The sequence below is a fragment of the Pezoporus occidentalis genome, unplaced genomic scaffold (genome assembly GCF_034315485.1).
Source record: "Pezoporus occidentalis ecotype Australia unplaced genomic scaffold, CSIRO_AGI_Poc_V1 ctg29, whole genome shotgun sequence".
NCBI lineage: Eukaryota > Metazoa > Chordata > Aves > Psittaciformes > Psittacidae > Pezoporus > Pezoporus occidentalis.
The window spans coordinates 3,007,087-3,030,375 of NW_026914829.1; the positions used below are offsets into that span (position 1 = coordinate 3,007,087).

General features: G+C 40.0%; 1 protein-coding gene across 1 annotated transcript in view; it reads right to left on the reverse strand.

The window, feature by feature from the left end:
• The window catches only part of LRRC1 (leucine rich repeat containing 1), a 71,204-nt gene that overhangs the window by 7,972 nt on the left and 39,943 nt on the right, over positions 1-23,289 (reverse strand). The window contains exons 5-10 of the mRNA XM_062626164.1: positions 15,533-15,589; positions 13,906-13,969; positions 13,071-13,145; positions 11,181-11,325; positions 9,037-9,155; positions 7,949-8,032 (exon numbers count right to left, since the gene is read on the reverse strand). Of these exons, the coding sequence (XP_062482148.1) occupies positions 7,949-8,032; positions 9,037-9,155; positions 11,181-11,325; positions 13,071-13,145; positions 13,906-13,969; positions 15,533-15,589 (544 nt within the window). The remainder of the gene's footprint in view (positions 1-7,948; positions 8,033-9,036; positions 9,156-11,180; positions 11,326-13,070; positions 13,146-13,905; positions 13,970-15,532; positions 15,590-23,289) is intronic.

A 23,289-nucleotide genomic window follows, 5' to 3' on the forward strand; every position in this document is an offset into this window, starting at 1 on the left:
AGCATCAGCTTTCCCAGGCCTGTGGGTATGATAGGAGCTACAACCTTGTCAGACATTTTAGCTCATGAATCAAAGCCCCTAAAAGAAACAGCACTCAAATTGTGAGCAAACGATTCTGCTCTTCTCTTTAAAGCATGTATCAATTCTTAGATTATGTGCTTTGACACATCCACAGAACATAGTGCCATATAGAAAATAATAATATACACACACACACTGTCTCATTGGTGTATCTAACATGAGGAGCTGTGAAAAGCAAGAGATAAATTAGTGAATGTTGATGAGCTAGCAAGTGATGTCCTAACTGCACACAAAGTATTCAATTTTCCATGAATGAAGTTTGAGCTATTCAGTCTTGGAGCATGGAGATCTAAACAGTTTAGCAGAACAAAGTAAAGCCATGCAGCTCTGATGAGACCCAAACTTCTATACTTGTGACAATGGAAAAATGCAGCAGTGGAACCAGCCGGCCTGAGTCAGCATGCATTTAAAGCAGTTTAATGAGAGGTAACAGTAGAACCATGGACTGAATAATACTTACAGGGTTATCAATTTACCTGACCCATAATTTTCCAAGCGGCTAACAATTAAGAAAATATAAGAAATGTTCATTTTTTTTTTCCATACTGGACAAGAGCATGCCAACAAATGGAGACAAAACATACATTCTTCTACTGCCAAAGAGGGTTAGAACTCCAGAGTTATTTTAACTTCAGTTATTTTAACTTTGCTTTATCAGTCAGTAGGTAATTGTTCAAACGTTTTGTATCATTTGGGGGTAGTGAAGACCTTTTTTTAAAAAACAGGGTGGCAGGGGGAGATAACAGATGGATACTGAAATATTTTTAGTGAAACTTTTTAGAAATGCAGGCAGCATCTAAAAAGCAGCATCGGGTGAGATATCACAGAGAAAAAGACAAGCTGACAGTTAAAAAATGCAATCTTTGTCACTTTGAAAAGAGATGGCACCCATTCAGCAGTACAGAAAAACATCTGGTCCAACATCTGAAAACCTAAACACAAAGCGGTACCACTGAGGCAAAGTGCACACATTGAATGGCATGCTGAAAGGAAAACATCATTGTGACCACCACGAAGTAATACAGTATCAGAGCACCACTGATTTGGCCGAGGGTCATTAACTAACACAGAGTCATGCTTTCCAAGGGTCTGATCACATGCTTACAACAGACTTTGCCAAACCACTGCATAGGCATCAAGTACACAGTCAAGACCACAGGCCCATTTAACAGTTAAGCACAGAGTTAATCTTGAGCACAGACTTCAGTTTTAACAGCGACAAGCATGTGCTTAGTTCCAGGGACATGAGTAACCACTCCAAAGACTGGAGGCTTAAAGAAGTCCTCCTGTTCTTCTGCAGTAAGCTAGACATCAGGAAAATTTCTCAAATGAGTTGTGCATGTCTAAGTCATACTCCTGAGATTTATTTCCTTCTAGCAGCTTCAGTGTAAGGGTTATTCACTTGCCTCATCACATCACTTCCAAAGATCAGTCAGGCTAGATAAACCACAAAAACAAAACCCATTCATTAGTCAGGCAGAAAACGATTGTTACTATGTAGTGCTGGTGTTGAGATCACTGATTTTACAGCACTGTTAAGTCTGAATGAAACTGTTTATTTGGATTCAGATGGACTTGCTTCAGAGGATGAGTGACACTAGGCCCCCTCTCAGTTCTACACAAAACTCTACCCCTGTGGAGGATTTTTTGACTCTCTTCTATGTCAGTCTGAGGTGCATCTTTCTAACAGCTTCCTGTTCTGGAAAAGCAGTAAAACTTGGGAATACATAGTGAGGATGTCAGCTTGGCTGACAAAACTCCTCTCTACATTCTGATCATGAACGTTCACCGCTTCAGCCTCCTGATTTTTTGACATCCACATACCCACTGCCAGTCCATCTTTCACAGTCATCCAGAACTGCAATTCTTATCACATCATTGCTGATGTGTCTGATGACGCCCTTACTGCAGACAGATAATTGTTTTGACACCTGCATCAGCTGTCTACTTTTGATCTCCTGACTTTTATTCCACTTCTCTGTTACAGTAACCTCATGGTTGCCATTTGATTTTTCCTGCTAACGACACCTTTGCAACTTTCTGGACGTAAACCCAAGTGTGCAGATTCATCTGTCTCTTCCTGTTTAGATCCTTCCCAAAAACTCCGATGTGTTCCCTCTCAAGCCCAGCTGTCAGTTACAGTCATTCATCACCACAGGCAAAATATTACTGATTACGCATCCTCACACTCTTATTGCTCTAAAGCCAACGTTAGGTGAATAACATCTTTTGATTTCTGCATGCTAACTGCTCAAGAGCTATGAATCAGTTCTGCTGTCCTTTACCAGTTGGCATCTTTCACAATGCAAAAAAAATAATAATAAAAAAAGACATTATGACAACTACTATAATGATTATTCTTTACCATGTGACTAGTTAAAGTGCAGTGAGATCTCTTTGATTCAGCTCTCAACACAACTGCCAGCATAGAAAACTCTCACTGGGTTTAGGCAACTCTGATAAATATACTGGGGATTTAAACAGAGTTCCTATTGTGTTGTAAAATCTTTTCCAGAGAGTCAGAACCAAAATTTTGTTTGGATTCAAAGTAAATAAAGTTGGAATTTTCCTTGGTCCCACTAATACTTTAATTACAAGAATAGAATACATTTAGAGGTGGAAGAAAATGCCCAATTTACTATTAGTAACTATTATTAAGTTATTATTAACTTTAAATTGGCTAGGAAAATCTTTGGCAAACTCACTTCAACACTCCCTGTGACATCGGTGAATAGTATGGGAGGAGCAGAGCAAGCAAATTTCTATGCCCTCTGACTCAAGACAAGTTTTCCTGCATTCTTCCTTAGTGCTTTTTTCCCCTTTAAGACACATACACACTTTTACACAAATGAAGGAAGGGACAAGACATTGGAAGTTAAAACAAGAAACAGCAAATTAGCCCCAACATGTTAAAATATATATATATAGATAGATTGTAAAAGCCACAGTTATTGCCAAAAAAATCCCTGCCATTTTACCTACTGTAGTATAATTCTCACAATATACTTCAGAGGCAGGAAGGACTCGTTACCAGACCTCTGCAGGTTGTAGAGACTCATTAACAGAAGCACATGAACTGGAAAACATTCCAAGGAGGTTATTTATGCAAGAGCCAAAATCAACACACCAGTTTCACCAGCGTTCCAGTGCCAGGGTGGGATTTCAATACCAAAGAGTCACCAGGCTGGTCTTTCAAGTTTAGAGGAAAAAACATTCGTAACTATGAACAGGTTTAGACATTCTCCGTTCTTGCTGAAGTCTGTTTCACCACTGAGTTCAGTGAGAGAGGGATTGAGATGTGAGATTCTGAAGATGAAATCTGTAAGTGACACAGATCTTGGTCATACATTCTGCTGTTCCATGTTTTACATTATATATCACACCAGATACAGAAGAACCTTTGAACCAAGAAACTTTGAAGGCGTATTTGCACACAAACTCCTCAATAATCTTAAATCAAGAAATTACACATGAGAAGGTAGATACTGTTCTTGCAAGTATGCACTGAAACACCCCAGCAATGCAATGATTTGACAGGTTGACCCAAAGTCCAATCCTAGTAAACTGCTAACAAAAGAAAACAATCAAAAACAAAAACCCAAATAAACAAACAAAAAAACTCAAACAAAAAAACCACAGCCACCACAACAAAACAAAAAAAACAACAACAAAACCAAAAATCAAATAAAAAGAAAAACCCAAGCCACCAAAAACACCCTGCACCACCACAAAAAAGTTAGATCTCATAGATTATCCATCAGGTTGTATTAAAGCAGGCACATAATTTCTGCCATCCTATCTATAAAGCTCTCTTTGCTACAGGAATAATTCTGGAAGGAATGAGAGACACCAGCAGGTAGATAATGCTGGATACAGCCACTCTTCTCCCTAGTGAGAGTCCCAGTTTTTCTATACGCATTACCAGATTTTGTACCTTTGTTCCTCTCTAACAGAAACCAGCAAAGGCCTGTCACACACCCATCTCATGTAAGGATGAAGACCACAAATGCACAGCTATCCTAGCACACTGTAAGGCAAAGAAACAAGAGAAAGAGGGAAGAAAAAGAGGAAAAAGAGGGTGAAGGTACGAAGCAAGAATATCTGCATTGCATACTCCTGCATCTGCCTCTGTCTGTGAAGGGGGAACCAGTCTACAAGTCCTAATTGATGTGTGCAGGTTTGAGACCCCTATCTCTGCCATACTATCTCAGGAGACCTCTTAAGCAACACACAGCAGACAGGGGTGTTGAAGATTACTGCTGTCAGAAGCTTGTGCCTGGCTTTAAATACTAATTAGTCAGTTTGAAATGAAAACAAATGGAAAAGATGGATGCTTTCTCACTGTCAAGCAAAACCCTCCAGACAGAAAAACAGTGACACATTTTTCAGTTTTCCTTCAGTGCTCTACACCAATGCATTTTGTATTATTCTCTTCTCCAAGTCAGTCATGATGAGAAGGAAAATGACATTTTGCCGAGACACCAAATTGTTCCTCAACAGGGAACCAAATTGTTCCTCATAAGGGAAGCTCAGAATTAGTATCTTCGCCATTATCAGCACCCCCAAAGCTGCTCCTGCGGATGCTTTGTGTAACAGCAAACAGCACTCATTATAGCTGTGCTCTCTGTTTATGCAGAACATTTGTCTTCTGGAACTATGAAATGTGACTCTTCACTGAATTCCTCTGAATTTCAACCAGAAAACTTGTACTACAGAAATGTTTACATTCATTTCAAAAAGCTAATGGTTAAGAAAAATGCTACACAAAGAAAATGCAGCTCCAGGAACAGAAGAAAGATGAGCAGAGAGCAATAGTTTTCTTTTTGTTTTTGAAACTAGCATTTCAGCACTGTTAGAAGGCAATCTAAAGACTTCAAGGAAAAGTGGTTTATCACATAGCCTAAGCACATGGAATTGAAACTGAAACTTGAAAAAATGAAACTGAAAAGTCTCATTAGCTAGACAGTAGCTTCTGCAATACATGCATATTAACAGTATTTTTGAGACAAACCATTCCATCAGTTGTTTATGCTTTCCCTTTGTTACCATTACCATCTTGGAATTCAAATCAATCGATCTAGAGGGTGGAAACAACCCTTCAATTAGAGGGGGGCTGACTTCCTTTAAAACTAAAAACCAAAAGAATTTAAAAAATCCACAGAGCAAAACAGAATTTAATGACTCATTCTGGAAACCTTACGTTAAACATCATCTCAAATGTTTGCTCTAATGAGAAAGATATGCAGGTATGGAGACATTTACAGGAAAAAAAAAAATCTATTCCAAAGAAGTGGATGCCAAGATCTGCTTCCTCTATTTCTCTGCCAAACTCCCTGGGCACCGACCTCTCCCATCTTTATTTCCTGGACTCTCTACACATCTCAGCTCACTTCATTCCAGATCTCACCCTTCCATTTCCTCAGCACCCTCCTTCTCCAAATACAGACTCATCCCTGACTTTATCCCACCCCTTGTATCACAGTATCACAGTATGCTAGAGATTGGAAGGGACCTCGAAAGATCATCTAGTCCAATCCCCCTGCTGGAGCAGGAACACCTAGATAAGGTTACACAGGAATGTGTCCAGGCGGGTTTTGAATGTCTCCAGGGAAGGAGACTCCACAACCTCCCTGGGCAGCCTGTTCCAGTGTTCCGTCACCCTCACTGAGAAGAAGTTTCTTCTCCAGTTTAAGTGGAACCTCTTGTGTTCCAGTTTGTACCCATTACCCCTTGTCCTATCATTGTTTGCCACTGAGTACAGCCTGGCTCCATCCTCGTGACACTCCCCCTTTATATATTTATAGACACTTACAAGGTCACCCCTCAGTCTCCTCTTCTCCAAACTATAGAGACCCAGCTCCCTCAGTCTTTCCACATAAGGGAGATGTACAGGTGTTCCCTCCTCTTTCTCTCTCTCTAATGTGCACAAATGTTGTCCGCACCCGTTCTTGTTCTTCACTTCCCTCTCGGATATCCCCAGCGCCTTCACCAACTGGGGAATGCTTTCCATCTCTGAAACCCCTTTCCAGTTCCAAGTCTCCAGGTTTTTGTTAGCATGAATTGCTTTACTGTTCTGCGCCAAGCCCCTGACTCTGTTAATCCCCCAAAACATATACACTCCATATTCACCCTGCTTTACCTGCTTCTGAAGCCAAGCCTTCTCCTCTCACCTGCTCCTGACTCTGCTCCTTCCAAGCCACACTTCTCACCTTCATGCACCACCTCCAATACCATGAACATCATTAACTTAGAAAAAGTGCTTATACACTACATAAGCTATTAATGGCCGATGTGGAAACAAAGAGTACCAGTAAACCCTTACACGCTGTAATAAGGTCAGAGTGATTCTGCTTAGAAGTGGACTAGACACAAAATGGTATGAGTCTCAAGTACAGATAGTTTAGGACACCTATGTAATGTATTAAATTAAGCTCTTTGTAAAGACATGAAAAGTTTTCTGCTGAATGAGCACAAGATCAAAATTGTCATCACATCCCAACCCAGAAACACAGTTTCCCCAAGGTCCTGCCTCTTGCTAGCATTTACGCAACCCATCTGGGTACGCCCTCTGCAATTTTCTGCTCAGAACCAGCAGCAACTCTGCAGAGGAGATACTGTTCTACTAGAAGAGCTGCAGTATTTGCATCTTCTCTTTGCTACCCCAATCTTATTAAATGTATTTTTACAAGCCAATCTGTAAAAGGAGCAATACAGGCTATCATGGAGCCCTGATTAGGTGACCGACCTGATACAGCTCAGAGCTGGGTCACTGGAATTGTTGCTGTTCATGCCACAGCAGTACCCTCTGCCCCTGCTCAAACCCTCCTCTTTAGACTACCATCTCTTCCTTATCTCCTGGTTCCCTGCCATTTTGCTTCCCTCTCACACCTCCTTCTTAAGCTGTCCAAGCTCAGAAAGTAAGTGGGCCTGAGCAGAAGTGTGTAATCACTAGCCAGAGCCGATGCTTTCCTCAATTCCCATCCATTGGCTGCCATCTGAGTAAGTACCCTTCCTGCTCTTGAAGTGACTTAGAAAGGTGGAACTCAAAGCCACATGTTAGAAACAGGAAAATTAAGAGGTAGAACTACTTGGACAAAAATTACAGAGAAATAGTAGTGCAATCAGAACCATCTTGCAGTCCAATCACAGGATGCTGCTTCCCCTATGATCTTCAACATTGCATCCAACCCAAACCATTCTGTGATTTACTGCTGAATTAAACTTGTAAGGCTTCCACTATATTTAGTTTCACAACAGAAATTATAGTCTCCTTTCATTCCATATATTGCTAAGATAGACAAGAAGTCCTAGAGATCACAGCTGTAAGATTTGAGGCATCAGTGGTCATGCCAGGGCCTCATATTTAAAAACAAAAGTAGTCCAGACATCTCCAAACCCAAAGAGACTGTCAAAACAGTCTCTGAATAATTTTTCAGAACATGAAATCTTCCGTTTACTCACAAGAGTGAAGTGAGGAAGACTCCAGCAATTTTTATCCAGCATTTTTATACTACATGCAGAAGAGGCATATTGGTGTTTAAATGCATTCACTCTACCACAACTCCCAGTGTCTTCAAATAGTGGTGGACCTGACACTCACACTGGGAATTAGTAGTTACAAACTAATTAGATTCAAGCCTTCTTGTTCAACAGCAAGGACATCTTGCACCTCCAAGCCACCAAATCACCACAGCTGCTGTTAAGATTTATGCTGTTCAGATGTAATGGACAAGTTTGTGGTTGTGATCAGTCTGGAAGGAATACACAGAGGATCCAAGCTGCCTGTTACATCCAGTAGGCATTTGAAATCATGAGTTTTCTGTTTGTATAATCACATCTGTGAGAGTTAACAGAACAAAAAACTTACTTCTTTGGGTAAAGATGTTAATTTGTTTCTATCAGCATTCAAATTGTTCAGCTTCTTTAGTTTTCCGATGCTCTTCGGCAATGACTGTGCAAAGAAAACCAAAAAAATATGCAAACAGAATTTACAAATTCAGGGTCAGAAGAAAACTTTTCTCATTTAAAATTAATAGACCAATCCATTTTCAAAACTGGAATGTTGTTAACCCTTGTTACTACCAGGCCTTCCAAAGGATATCCAAGGGTTTTATCTTGCAGAAGAAATGTCCAAGAAACATCAGTTTCTAATACAAATTCACTGATGAGTTAGTTATCTCTGCACTGAGATGACAGATGTGTAACAGCTGTGTACAGAAGTATGTATGCAGAATGCCCATATTATCTAACTTTAGGATCCCTAAATAGCTAATTGATAGGCAAGCTTCTAACTTAGGTGCTATGAATTGACCTCCAGAGAGGCATCCTTCCAACAGGCTTCAGCTCCTAACTCAACCAAGCACCAACCTAACCTAAGAAATGCTCAAACCTAGACCTTTATAAACAGTTCTACTCTCCAAGTGTAAATGTCATGTGAAAGCAGTTTCAAAATAATGGAAGGATAGACCTAAAGGAAGGAAGTCTGAGATTTTACTTCAGTTGCCCATGTATCATACTGAATACCTGGTTGGAGATCAGCAGAGCAAGGAACAGTACAACAGCAGCTCTGCAGTGCCTGGGGCTTCTATTCAGTTCCAGGAGGTCTGATACAGATAATGCACAGCAAAAACTGGCACCACCACCATACAGCACAAACTCAGCATTAAGAACACAACAAAGTAAGTGATACTTGCATTCCACATGCTTCAATTCCCTTACTGGCCATGAAAGATTCAAGAGTGAATATGTAATTGCTTAAGCCTTTGGGAGGACGGATTGTTACTACATACAACTTGATCTTCAGCATTCATTTAACAGGTAAGAAATAAGATGCATTTATAGGAAACTTGCTACTTAGAAGTAGCAAGGGTAACTAATCTTACAAGCTAAGTGACTCAGCACTTAGCAGCAAGTCTTATTACTGCCAGCAATTTGAGCAGCCATGATCGTGCTTACCTGCAGCTGGTTTTCCGTTAGAACCAGTTCAGTAAGGCTTTCACATTCTCCAATTGAATCTGTTAGTTGAATAAGTTTGTTCTGATCAACCTTCAGAATGGAAAGCCTCCTCAATTTTCCTGGAGAGAAAGAATACATTTGTTTAGTTTAGTAACCTCTGATAACTGCTTGAATTGCAGAGAATTTTACTGCTGCAAAGCTTTTAGAAATCCTCTAACATATTTTTTTTTTCAGGTTAAAAAAAGGTAATCAAGCACTGCTTCACTTGGTGCTTGAAATATTTCTGCAGGTTTCTAGCATCAATGAATTAATATTTAATATTAATATTCCTATCCAATATTTAAGCGTATTGAATTGTATTAAACTTGCAATCTGAATGATAGCCCATGTGAATTTCAAGGAGGTATTTACCCAAAGGCCTATAAAGAGGAGAAAGTTATCATTATCAATTATACAATGTTTATTAATAAAGAAGTATTCAGAGAGCACCTACATCTACTCATCCAAAGTAGCCAAATGGAACCAAAGTGACAGCCCAAATCCAAACAGGACCAAGGTCTCCTTGTCCTAATACAGAACCCAGTTAGTCAGACATGAAACCCAAGTTTATTTTCTGGACTAGAAATAAAACTTCTTTGAAGGTCTTCTCCCCAGGAAGGACAAAATACTGTTTCAGAGCAGAAAGCCTGCATTGTTCTGCTCCTTTGTACCTCTTTTTTGGTCTTCAGTGCAAAGCAGAGATGCCCCAAGAAGAGCCCGAACAGAGAATTCAAGTGACATCACCAGCTGCTGACATCTCCCTGCCCATCCCTACATGGTACAAAATAGCCTAATAGGCTGGCACATCAAATTTGCTGATGCCAAATCACGAAGAGACAGCTGATGCACAGAAAGACGGCAAGCTAAACAGAAACCTGAGGTTCAGCAAGAAGCACAGTTCTGCACCTGGGCAGAATAGATCTGTACACTGGGTACAGGCTGAGGAGGGATAAGCTGCACAAGAGCCCTGCTGGAAAGGGCCTGGGGACTATGCTGGGCACCAGGTTGAACATGAACTAGTAGTGAGCTCTCACCAGAAATAAGTAAACACTGGCCAGACCACATCAGGAGAACTATGTGCAGCATATCAATGGAAGTTACTATATCCCATCTACCCAGCACCCGTTAGGCCACATCTTTTAAGTCATACTGCAGCCTTTCAGGAGGTAAATACAACTCAATTTCTGATGTACAATTGCACTGGCCAGCTCAGATCATCAGAGAAGGCTGCTAGAACTCTCTACCAAACACACACTAGCCAACTGTAGGACCCATAGTAGTCACCCCAGTCCCCTAGGTTTAATTTCTAGAAAAATATTTTGCTTTTCTTAGGCTTATATAGCATACAGAGGGAAGGCGAATGTTTGTCTCTTCTTTTCCACATTCCCAGTTAAACCACATTCACAAGGCCTCCTTGAAGAAGGCAGACTTCTGCAACATAAAACTCTCCAGAAAAAGTTGATGAGAAACAATCTCTTGCTGACTACTTGTCACAGCTACTGCAGGGTTAACATTTACCTTAAAAAAGGCTCTGCTAATGCTTCAGAAAACACTCTTCAGTTATTAAACCTGTTTTAAGGGGTCAGACAGTGCAAGGTTGTAGTTTGGATACCCCCTCAAGGGCGAGGTGTAATGGGTTGAAGCTGAACAGCCTTCCACTGGGTTCAGTATAGGATTAATCACGTGCAACTGAAGATAATTACACATCCCCACTAAAAAGGACATTTTTTTTTCTGGTGATGCTGTCAGTCAGTCTTATCAAGACCTACAGCATGTTACAAGCTACAATTTTACAATGTTATGACGGTGACATGGACACGGTGGGAACAGAGAGGACATAATAACTTTCATTTTGTTCAAGTAGGTATCAAGTAAAGACCAAGAAAGGATTACAAGGTAGTCATTATGCAGACAATTAAAATGTGAAATTAATAGAGCTACGCATTTCATACTAAGCAAAAAAAAAAAGAAAAGAAAAAGAAAGACAAAATGCTGAGGCAAACTCATCTTTTGCACAAAAGAACTTCAAAAGACTTGAAAACAAATGACTTCTAATTTAGAGTGGATTAAATGGTTCTGTGTGATAGCATGCACCTTGTACTTACCAATGCCATCAGGTAAGACCTGAAGTAAATTTTGAGAAACAAGCAAGTCTGTTAAAGATGTCAGACCACTAATTTCTTCAGGAAGGCATTCCAATTTATTTTCAGAAACATCCAGACAAAGCAGGTTTTTCAGGTTTCCTACTTCCTGTGATACAAGGAAAAAAATTTAAGTCATGCCCAAACATGTAACAGAGCAATCTGAAAAATGTACCATGGCAATGAAATTCCAGAAAGAAAAACAACTCTCTGAATGACCTCTAAATTGGCCATTCTTTGTATGACCTTAAAATGCAGAATGAAAGAAATAACTACATTATACATATGACAAAACAAGTGATCCAGACACAGTTTCTTATTCTAACTATTAAGACAGGCTTCAGTAGCCAAGCAAGGTATGCTAAGCACACCCAGGCAAGCACCAGCCAAAACTGGAGGTTTCTTCAAGTAAAGACTGCAAAGCTGTTTTTTCAGAACTAGAGATTATCAACCTCCATGTAATTAAAAGTCTGCCCCTCCCAATTAACCCTAGGCAAATTAAGATTAGTTTCTTCTGGCTGATACAGCAACATGCCATGACATCTAGGGATTTCGTATCATCAGATCTCCCAACTGCAACAAATGTAGAAATAAGAATAGGGAGTGTTGCTCTAGCAAGCATATTTGAACTGTCAAATTACATTGCCATCATCTACAATTATTAATGATTACTTAATGTATTTTTTTACAACGGTAATCCAACAAGTAGCTTAAAATTCTGACAGAGAAATGCCTTTGTCCCTATTAGCCATCAGAGCACACTCCCATTCCCCATGTATACACATACCACTATCACGCTCCGGAATAGTTCTCATTTTAGTAATCCAAATCATATTGCAGAGAACAGAATGGCTGGGGCAGAAGTGTCCTTTACTTTTACATATATAAAGTTTTCACACAGTGACAGCCTTGATCCTAACTGACAAGATCAGTCCTCTTATTTTGGAAATGTTTGCTTCTCAAGAGAATCTTCCACTAAACATACACACACATACCCTTTTGTCCTACAAGTTCATCTTTTGGACATTAAACAAAATACGCAATAATGGCCAGCTTCAAGAAAAACAGCTGCTGAAGTCACACTCAACCTTTTATGAGTGAGTATCAGCGTTTAACTACATCTACTTAAAAAATTATTAGGACAAGCCAACAACAACAAAGCCAACAAAGCCCACTAAACTGTAGCTCATTTCCAGGTAACACTGTTGACGATGAGATCAATACAGCAAATAAAAGCAAACTGCACAAGGAATGGAGGAGAACAGGTTTGGCTCTAAAGAAAAACTTTATCACAGCTCTTAAGAAAGAGAATTTAGAGCACTGTAAGCTTTAAATGCTAAGGCCCCTCATCCCATGGCTGATGTCAGATGGGGGATTTGCTTGCAGAGATCAAAATTTCTATTTATGGCAACAATTCTGTTATTGTACTTCTCCAAAACACTGTATTTGAATGGATGAAGGTGACTGAAAAGAGAAAAAAAGACAACAAAAAACAAAAAACAAACAACCCCAATGATTCATCCACAAAACTGTCAAAACTACAATTCAGATAGATACAAAAGTTGAGGGTTAGCTCAGCCAACGAGTGGCTCCCTGATAATTGAGAGTGTTAATGGCAGATGTGTCATCCTTTAAATTGAACAGCTCCTTTGTCAAAATGTTTAAAAGAAAATGTCTGACAACATATGATTCCATGTACAATCCCTTGCAGAAGAACTTAGAAAAAGAAAACTCTTATACATCCAAAACCAAACCTAGGCAATGTGAACTGAGAAAACTGTTTGATTTTAAATCACCTCCCTGTAGGAGTGAACAAAGCATCTTCAAAACAGCATCAGTAGAGCTCATCTTTACCTGAGGTATTTCAGCTAATTGGTTTCCATCCAACCAGAGATCTTTAAGATTGAAAAGTGCACCAATTGTTTCTGGCTATAACATAAAAAGTAATAATGTTAAGTAGTATAGGAGCTTCAAGTAAAACCAAATGACCACCCCGTAATTACGGTTTGAGAAACCCAATCCTTACTCCAAGCACTACTTAGAGGTACCATGGTTAAATGCAGCAAGGGTGACTGTAAGCATTTGGGAACTCCATCATACAAATTAATTGCTACAGCTTAACAACCTATCACACTTTTCCTGACATGCACTAACAAATTACATGCACACTCTTAATCTACTGCAAATCCAACATTTAATTGAGTCATTTTAAGAGAGATGATGGGTGTCTTTTGGTAGAACTATCTGCCACAACACTGAGACACTGCAATCCTCAACAGTTTGCCTCAGCCCCTTCTCAAAGATTCCTACTCCCATTGTGAAAAATAGCTGAGCTTTCATCTGTGCTCAGCCTGTCCAGCTCCCTGCAGAAGCCCATGCATTCATTGTAACTGCAAATATATATAAGAATTCATGCCATTCCGCTCCTTTTTCTTTCTGTAGGAAAAGTCTGTTCAGTGCTCTTATTTTCTACAGATCAGCTGCAGCTGTGTTGGTTAAAGTAATATTGTACTGAACAATACTAAGCAGATATGGGAAGTACCATCTCACTGCCAAAATTCATCTGTATGTATAAAGCCGCTCCCTCCATAAATTTTTCCTTCTTCAATTTTGAAAATCTTACACATATTTAATCTAAATGATGCATAAAACAAGACCAATGTGCACTTTCAATGGCATGCTCTCTTACCAAGTGATAAAGTTCATTGTTTCCTAAATCAAGTTCTTCTAGCCGCTGCAGCTGGGCAAGTGATCTGCAAGATAAGTCAATACAAAACCACATCAGTCTAAACCAACAGAAGCCCCATATATTTGAATGAGCTCATTTTACTGAGACTTGTATTTCAAATTACGATGTATTATAGACAGTTATTTTACTGGGCATAGACTATTTTCAGTAATATCTTACTGAAAAAAATAATTTGGTTTGTCAGTGTAACTGCATGCCCTTTAAACATAAAACTTAGTATAGGCATTCAAATAATTATTCTTTATTTTAACCATCAGTCCCTCAGGGTGGACAATGCCACAGAGTTTAGTATAGTTGGTTAGATTTATTTTTAAGGGAAATCTATAGCTCTGCAACTGGATAAAAATTCCCTATAGTGTGATTCAAGAGTCAATAAATCCACCATTTAATTCTTCAACATGATCTATCCGTTTCTGAAGTATTTCAGGTTGGATTTGAGGATGCAAACAGAGGAAAGCCCACAAGGACGCAAAAGAAGTTCTTTAAACATGAGCATACATAGAGGGCCATCCTTCTATTTTAAAAGCAGTCTGCTGTAGAGCTCTTGCTTACCTTCCCCAAAGCCACAGTAGCATAAAACTCAAGACTCGCCAGCTACATTACTGACAGTCAGAATCTTCCAGAAGCAATAAAATGGTCAAGATTTACGATAGCATTGCAAAACCTAGCTAGCAATTCATATCTTCTGACCACTGACATTTAAAGTGCCATGTTAAAATAGTAACAGCTGCAACCAAGGTACTGGGCAGACTGACAGAAAAAAAAGGACCCCAAAGAAACTGGGGAAGAGATTCTGATTAAAATAGGTTAAATCCATTACAGTATTTATTAGATTATGCAAACAAGCACAATAGGAGTCACCAAATCAATTGTAAGAAGCAGCCAGGTCATAAAGGAAGGAAAATACTTCGATAGATAAAGAAGAGGCTTCTTCCAGGCAGCCAGAAAGGATCCCCAATATATAAGATATCTGATTAGCCTTACAGAAGACCACCAATTCCTCTGCCATAATACAGACTTCACAGAAATATCTAGGTATCTTTTTCCCAAACAATTACGGAGGGAGGAGTCAGACTTCAGACATCAGTAGGCCTAGTTTGTCATCAAGGCTTTGATCTCTTGGGTTTGGAAGCTTTTGGTTACTTAGCCCCGAACACAAATGCTTATTTAAATGCTGTGAAGGTCTAGAGTGGAAATCTCTCAGATCCTATTACCCTACTTTCACAGTTACGAAATTTCAGCATGAAAACAACCCAAACCACCATTCTCACTGCTGATGTGCTCATTCAAGGTGTGCAGGAAGAAACATTTAGTGCTGCTATGTTTTATACAGAGTATTTTATAGAGCAAAACCAACTGACACAGACTGCAGGCTCCTGCTACTAACCAAGTACAACTCGATGTATAAAATACAGCTTTGTTTTAGTGGCACCTAGTTAAATCCATTACATGTTGTTAATTCCCACTGAGTATTTTTTTTAGCTGTCATTCACTTTCATATGTTACCAGATTTTAAGACTGAGAACATTTTATGTTAATACAATCAAACACATGAAATCTCACTTACTCAGGTAAATATGTCAGCAAATTTTCTCTAAGTTCCAGTGAGGCCAGGTTATAAAGACTAAAAAAGAGAAAAAGAACAAACCACATTTTGATGCAATCTTACTTTTTATATTCCACACTTTCAGAAGAAAAGTGTGTGTTTACACAGTTTAAAACAAAATTGCTGTGAACCGATTTTCTTGTTTTAGTTCAACCAGACCATCATGCGAAAGGCAGTATACAAAGACTGGAAGATTTTGTTTGTTTCATTGCGATACTTCAACACATTAAAGCTAGAAAGTAAACAGAAAAACACAAGTTTCCATTTGTTAGAAGGTCCATAGCTTCAAGTTACTGAATAGAGCACATTCAGTATGAATTGCATTTACTTATTCGCTTTCAGAATCTGGCATGGGCTACCAAAGTTACAGAGCCTCAGGTAAAGCCATCATTGTCCTAATGCCGGCGTGCTCATTACTGTAAGTGACATTACGCTTCTAAGCGGCTCACTTACTCCATATCCCAGGCTTTTACTCATATCACCATAGCAACATTCAGATTTTTCAAGGGCTTATTTACGGCTAAATGGGACACAAGGAGTCAGACATTATCCCAACACTATAATCTGCTCTAATCCTCCAGCAACCCAGGGAAAAATAAAAATCAGATATGGTGACTGCAAATACATAGTTTCCTTACACTGCAGGGAAGGGGTAACAGTGTGCCGGGGCTTAAATAAAATCTAGATTAAAAAAGAAATTCCACTAAATTTGAAACACATGCTAAGGCTAAACCCAAAATGTTTTTGTTTGTATACCTTAGGAAAAAAAAAAAAACAAAACAAAAAAGCACCACATACTCAGACCACATAAAATTGAACTATTTGTTTTCACTTCAGACAATACAAACGTACTGAATTACAGGATCATTAGTTAGCCCCAGTAAAAAAAACAGCTCATAACCTGACTAAAACTGAAGAATTATTTTTTAAAGTGAAAAGATGATTTTTCACAGATTGACTTTGGACAGTGTCTGGAAAAAAACATCCTTATTTCAAGCACCTATTTCATACTGCATTCAGAAAACAGTGAACAAAATCTTACAGAAGCTTAGACTACAGCAGTTCCCCTCCCACTTGTAAAATAAACACGTTCTACCCAGCGCGTTCTGTATTCCTACAGAACAAATACAATTAAAACATACCATATAAGTGAAGATATTTTAGTAGAAACCTATTATAAATCCAATTAAAAATAAGAGAGAATAACACTGCTTCTGCCACTAAAAATCATTTGACAGAAACAAGGTAATAATGAAGCCAACAACACAAGAGAAAATTCTCTCACAAAATTTTAACACCAGAAATCATAGAATCATAGAATCGTAAGGTTTGGAAACGACCTTAAGATCCTCTAGTTCCAACCCCCCTGCCGTGGGCAGGGACACCTTATGCTAAATCAGATCACCCAAGGCCTTGTCCAACCTGGCCTTAAACACTGCCAGGGATGGAGCATTGTTCAAAAAATAAAACACAAGCCAAGGTGAGACATGGTATCTAATAGCCTCACAGAAACCAAACCAGTGGAGTGGGAGTGGGAAAGGGTGATGGAAAACAATTTCTCTCCAAGAGGAACACAGGTCTGCTTTTACTTTGCCACCCACAGACTGCCATTACATTTTTGTTTACAGGTGTTCTAGAAACCTATTCCAATCTTACTTTGACTTTTGCACTTCCTCTTCAAGCTCATATTAGATGATTCACTTTTATCAAGAGAATACAAAAAGGATGCACAAACAGCCAAGCTGACTTGTAATCTTGTGTTTTACAGATCACCCTGCACCTACTTATCTCCCTCCCCATTGTGTTGAAGTGCCAATGAGTAAAATGGTGCAATCTTCTAATTTCTCTTCTTACATCAGACACCCCTTTGGCTGTGGTTAAACAGAAATCTTTGTCAGCAAAACCATATTCAACAGCAAGAACTTGGGAACCACCATCTTAACCAGCTCCATCATATCATTAAACTGGGGCAAGCCAGTGAATCAGCTCATGAAATTCATCCTGCTTAAAAAATAACCTAGCAAGAGTAACACAGATTCCTAATCCAACATAGAATAAATCCTCTTAAACACCTGGGCCAGTACAACAGAAGGTGCAAGGCAGGCATCTGTACTGCCCAAGCCAACAATGCGATAAGGACCCACTGGGTAGCTGTGCCCATGTGGATACCCACCAACAGCTCTCTTTGCATCCAACCATGTGCCATGCATTTTGGTAGCCAACTGCAGTCTCAGGCTAGGTTCTCTTCTTATGGGAGTCCGCTGCCTACAAGATTATGCTTTCACATCTAATGACACAGCTCTCTGGAAGAGAAATGTTTTAGTCTACACTATTCTCACCCGCTGCATGCTCGCTACTATATAACTCTACCCTGAACAAAACAAAGACACTGCCCTTCACCCCTTTAATCCATGCTTTCTACTTCTTCCAAGGTCTTGAGTGCAAACACAATGTAAGCAGACCCCAAGAGGCAAAATGAAGCTTCCCACCAAGTAACGTAAAATAGAGACTAAGTCTATGAAGCCTGTACCAGCAAAGTTGCCATGTTAGACTGAAGGATTATGTTCAAGAGCAGATCCATCTGAAACAGAGGCTACAAAATGATAAGAAACTTTTGACTTATTATTAGTCTTAAATTTCAACTAGTTCCAGAAGCAGCTCCCAGCAAGCCAATGTGTGGTATTGAAACACCAATCTTCAATACATTACAGACCAGAGGTATAGGTCTTCCCTAAATTTACCAAAAGGTTCTTAACACATTTTATGTTCACTAACATTTTTCTGGTTTCAAGGTATTTCAAGAAACAGGATTTCTACTCATTTGCAGGAAAAATCCTACGTTATGTGCCATTTTTCAAATATGTTTTCTGATTTAATAGCACTTTTTCCCCAGAAAGCGTAATTCTCCCTCTTCTCAACTACAGAGATTTTTCACAATATACTAAATTAAACAGTTTATTCTTTTCCCTAATCCTGATCTTCGCTTAGGACAGAAAAATAGCCTTGGGGGGTTACTTGCTTCAATCCACAAACATCAAGGCAACGGTAATCTAGTCCACTCAGACAGGAGACACAGTTCCATCAGTGACTGTTCACACAGTGCATTCAGAAACACAAATGCACCATAGAGCATTGCAGGCTACTCTCCAACACAGTCCTCGCTCCCCTCCCACAGTCAATAGAAAATGTACAAGCAAAATGCCATCTATATTCTAAAGAAGAAGAAAAAAAAATAAAGCCGTAAGTACTTTTTTGTGACTACTGTTGTAAGGACCTACTTCACCTGCAAAAAGCCTTAATATTTTAACAAGTCTCACTGCAAAACCTACCACACGCACCTCAAATACTGAGCATTATGTGAGATTACTGAACACAAGGCAGCAACCAAATTAGGTGAAGGATGCAGCAGCTGAAATAATTACAAAGTTTTCCAACTCAGCATTCCAGATAATTTCTGATGCAAGGGTGGAACCAAGTCAAATGTAAAGGTACAATACGGCTGAAAATGTCACCTTCAGTACAAAACAGATACACTTCTTTAGTGCTGTACCTCAAGTCATGGTACATATTCGTATTCATCTTAAATGAAAAGACTGCAAAATCAGTAATTGAGAACAAAACTAATAGTGGCAAAGTAGTCCCTAAATGCTTGAAGTGCCTTTTCTGAGAATTCCTGTCAGGTTTTGAGACAGAATCTTGCAATCCAACATGGTCCACAGAGAGAGAACACCGCAAATAATACTTCATGTCAACTGCAGTGGTCTCCTCCAAAATAAAGGTAAGACTAGAACCAGCCACCAGGATCGGAACCAAAACATCATCATCATCTTCAAAGCAAGTCAGTTTTTCTTTGGATGAATTACAAAGAGATTATGAGCGTCAACATGTTCTACTAAACACCCATTTCAAAAGCAGCTGACTCTGGACAAAAGCAATGCACTGCAATAGGTAAAACAACATCAACTGCGGTTAGAAAAAAAAATTTAAAAGAAACCAAAAAAGATAAGAGACAGAGACACATATTCCCTCTTCACCTTGGGTGAAATTATATTTTCAGTGTGCCACATACACATTAAATACACTCTGTCTTGTAAAGTTATAAAATACAAAACTGAGATGAGTTACCTTAGTACTTTACCAGGAACAGCTCCATCATTCCCCTACTCAAGGGGACAAAAAGCCATCCTTAAGAGTGACAATAGACAACACTATATAACCCAGTCCTGCAAACATAACTGGGAGCACCCAAGCCCTTGAGGTACACCAGCAAAGGCTTCTGAGGAAAGTACTGGAAATAAAGCAAGACACATGCTATCTTCTTGTAAAAACGAAGTTAAAAATATAAAGGTGAATATGGAAATGTGGAAAAAGCTAGGAGAAAATAAAAACACATAATAAAAGGACTAATGCAAAAGCTAAAGGTGCTTAGTCAAAAAAGCTGGACAACGTCCTTCTCTTATTTGAGCAATAAAAGTCACACACTTCATGTCAAGAGCACCACACAGCTGAGCATGCAAGACATCAGGCTTTGGGAAACAAGGAAGCAAACTGGAAGAGATGAAGATCTAAAGCACCTGCAGAAAAGCATGTCCCCATCTGCACCCCTTCCAGCAAGTTTCAGCTAGTTAGGGGAATGTAAAATCCCAAACGTAGTTTTTCCTGACATTTGTAGGACTGCAAAAAGAAGGGAAATACAGGAGAACAGGCATGGTCCACACATTTATACAGAACACAGGAAGATGCTATGCAATAAAGATGGCTAAGGTGAGACCACAGTACAGATTCTGAATTTGGTGTGCTAATAGCTTTTTTTTTAATGCAGCAGTAGCAATGGCTACAGAACAAGCCCAAGGATGCAGCATATAAAATCCACATTCCGGCTATAACCACCAGTTCCAAAGGAGTTTAGTTCACTAGGCCAGCATCTGAAGATTATTGTTACTTTGATAATGCCTGCCCTGCATCTCTGTCCACACAGCACATACACATTAATTGTGACACTGTGAAGAAAGGGAGTTTAAACTAGGCAATTCATCTTCTTTTTAGCGCAGAAAAGGAACATTCGGGTTTTTCTATCTATTAAGGGTCTTCCAAGAGATAAGTTAATTGTGGTACTCTGACAACAGCATACAAAATGCATGAAACTAGCCATATTTAAATATATTACAGCCTGTCCCCACTGCCCAAGTAATACCAATAACATGCATGACCCTGCTCCAGGACACACCAGTTGGGTGACTAGTCACTCATCTGATAGGATGCTGTTAAGCTACTCCCATCCCACAATGCTTCTAGCTGCAGACCAACAGTTCCCTGAGAACCTGATATTTAGCAAATCTTCCCCCCCACCCCACCCCCAGTAAAATGACAGGATCATGGGATGCAACACTCCCCTTCTACTCCATGCTGGTGAGACCCCACCTGGAGTACTTCATCCAGCTCTGGGGCTCCCAACGTAAGAATGATGTGGACCTGTTAGAGCAGGTCCAGAAGAGGGCCACAAAGATGATCAGAGGACTGGAGCCCCTCTCCTATGAAGACAGGCTGAGAGAGTTGGACTTGTTCAGCCTGAAGAAGAAAAGGCTCCAGAGAGACCCCACTGCAGCCCTTCAGTGATTAAAAGGAACTTACAAGAAAGACGGGTACAAACTTTTTAGCAGGGCCAGAACAAGGGACAGTGGTTTTAAACTGAAAGAGGGCAGGTTTAGATTGGATACAAGGAAGAAATGCTCTCTTTTCTCCAGAAGACTACTTCTCAAAAAAGCCTAACTTCAGCTTCCCCCTCCACCTCTTGCCTTTTTGTTTGGGTACCCTCTGGTTATGGAAGCCTGTTTTACAGAGTGAATGATAAAGAAAAGTACTAATGAATTTTTACAAGATTAATCTGACAGAATTTATAGAGAGAGACCTTATCCCCACACTGTGCAATAGGGGAGAGCGATTTTTGCAAATTCTTAGATAGAGAATCCCAGAAATTCTTCCATGAGCCAGAAATTACAGGAAGTATTAATTTCCTAAATAAAGGCACTCATCCATTTCAAAACAAACTATCTTCATACATGTGAAGTCCTATGGTTCTACCCCAGAATATAAAGAATGCTGTAAAAAAATACTGCAAAGCAACGTTAGCTAGGCCTAATTTTGATGAAATTGTCACTACATCTTACCACTACTGTTAAAGATAGAAGCAATCTTTGAGAGCATTCCCCTTCCTTTTTAGAGGCAAAATAACTTAAAGTAATTTGTTATTAATTAAACACTATTCTTTCAAGTTTAGGTGTATAATGAGCAAGGAAAAGGCACATGAGGCCTTCCTTAGCAGTCTGCTTCTGGAGTTTGACAAGCAGGACAAGTATTCTAGTGAGAACAATTCTAGTAATAAAATTTCAAAGTAGAATCATAGAATCGTTAGGGTTGGAAAGGACCTCAAGATCATGTAGTTCCAATGCCCCTGCCATGGGCAGGGACACCTTACGCTAAACCGCATCACCCAAGGCCTCGTCCAACCTGGTCTTGAACACTGCCAGGGATGGAGCATTCACAACCTCCCTGGGCAACCCATTCCAGTGCCTCACCACCCTAACAGGAAAGAATTTCCTCCTTATATCCAATCTAAACTTCCCCTGTTTAAGTTTTAACCCGTTACCCCTTGTGCTATCACTACAGTCCCTAATGAAGAGTCCCTCTCCAGCATCCCTATAGGCCCCCTTCAGATACTGGAAGGCTGCTATGAGGTCTCCACGCAGCCTTCTCTTCTCCAGGCTGAACAGCCCCAACTTTCTCAGCCTGTCTTCATACAGGAGGTGCTCCAGTCCCCTGATCATCCTCGTGGCGCTCCTCTGGACTTGTTCCAACAGTTCCATGTCCTTTTTATGTTGAGGACACCAGAACTGCACACAATACTCCAGGTGAGGTCTCACAAGAGCAGAGTAGAGGGACAGGGATCACCTCCTTCGACCTGCTGGTCACGCTCCTCTTGATGCAGCCCAGGATACAGTTGGCTTTCTGGGCTGCAAGTGCACACTGAAGCCAGCTCATGTTCATTTTCTCATCAACCAACACCCCCAAGTCCTTCCCCATAGGGCTGCTCTGAATCTCTTCTTTGCCCAACCTGTAGCTGTGCCTGGGATTGCTCCGACCCAGGTGTAGGACCTTGCACTTGCCATGGTTAAACTTCATGAGGTTGGCATCAGCCCACCTCACAAGTGTGTCAAGGTCCCTCCTGGATGGCATTCCTTCCCTCCAGCGTATCAACCGAACCACACAGCTTGGTGTCATCGGCAAACTTGCTGAGGGCACACTCAATCCCACTGTCCATGTCAGCGACATCGTAAAAATTATGTTCCTAAAATTTGCCACTTTCTATAGAGCTGAGAAAAGTGGACACAAATTATGGGAGGAAAATACCCAGAGAAGTTCTAGACTCCCCTTCTCTGGAAGTGTTCAAGGCCAGGTTTGTTGGGGCTTCAGCAACCCTGCCTACTGGAAGGTGTTCTGCCCATGGCAGGGAAGTTGAAACTAGACGATCTTTAATGTCTCTTCCAACCCAAACCCTTCTATGATTCTATGAAAATGCTCCTTCCCTGGAAGACTGATTTTAAATAGGCATAAAAGAAAGTAAAGTCAGTTAATTTTGTCATCATACCCTTAAACAGCAAAGACACTGAATGCCACAGGAAGACTATCTGCACAGCAAGTTACTTGAATTGACTGTCAGT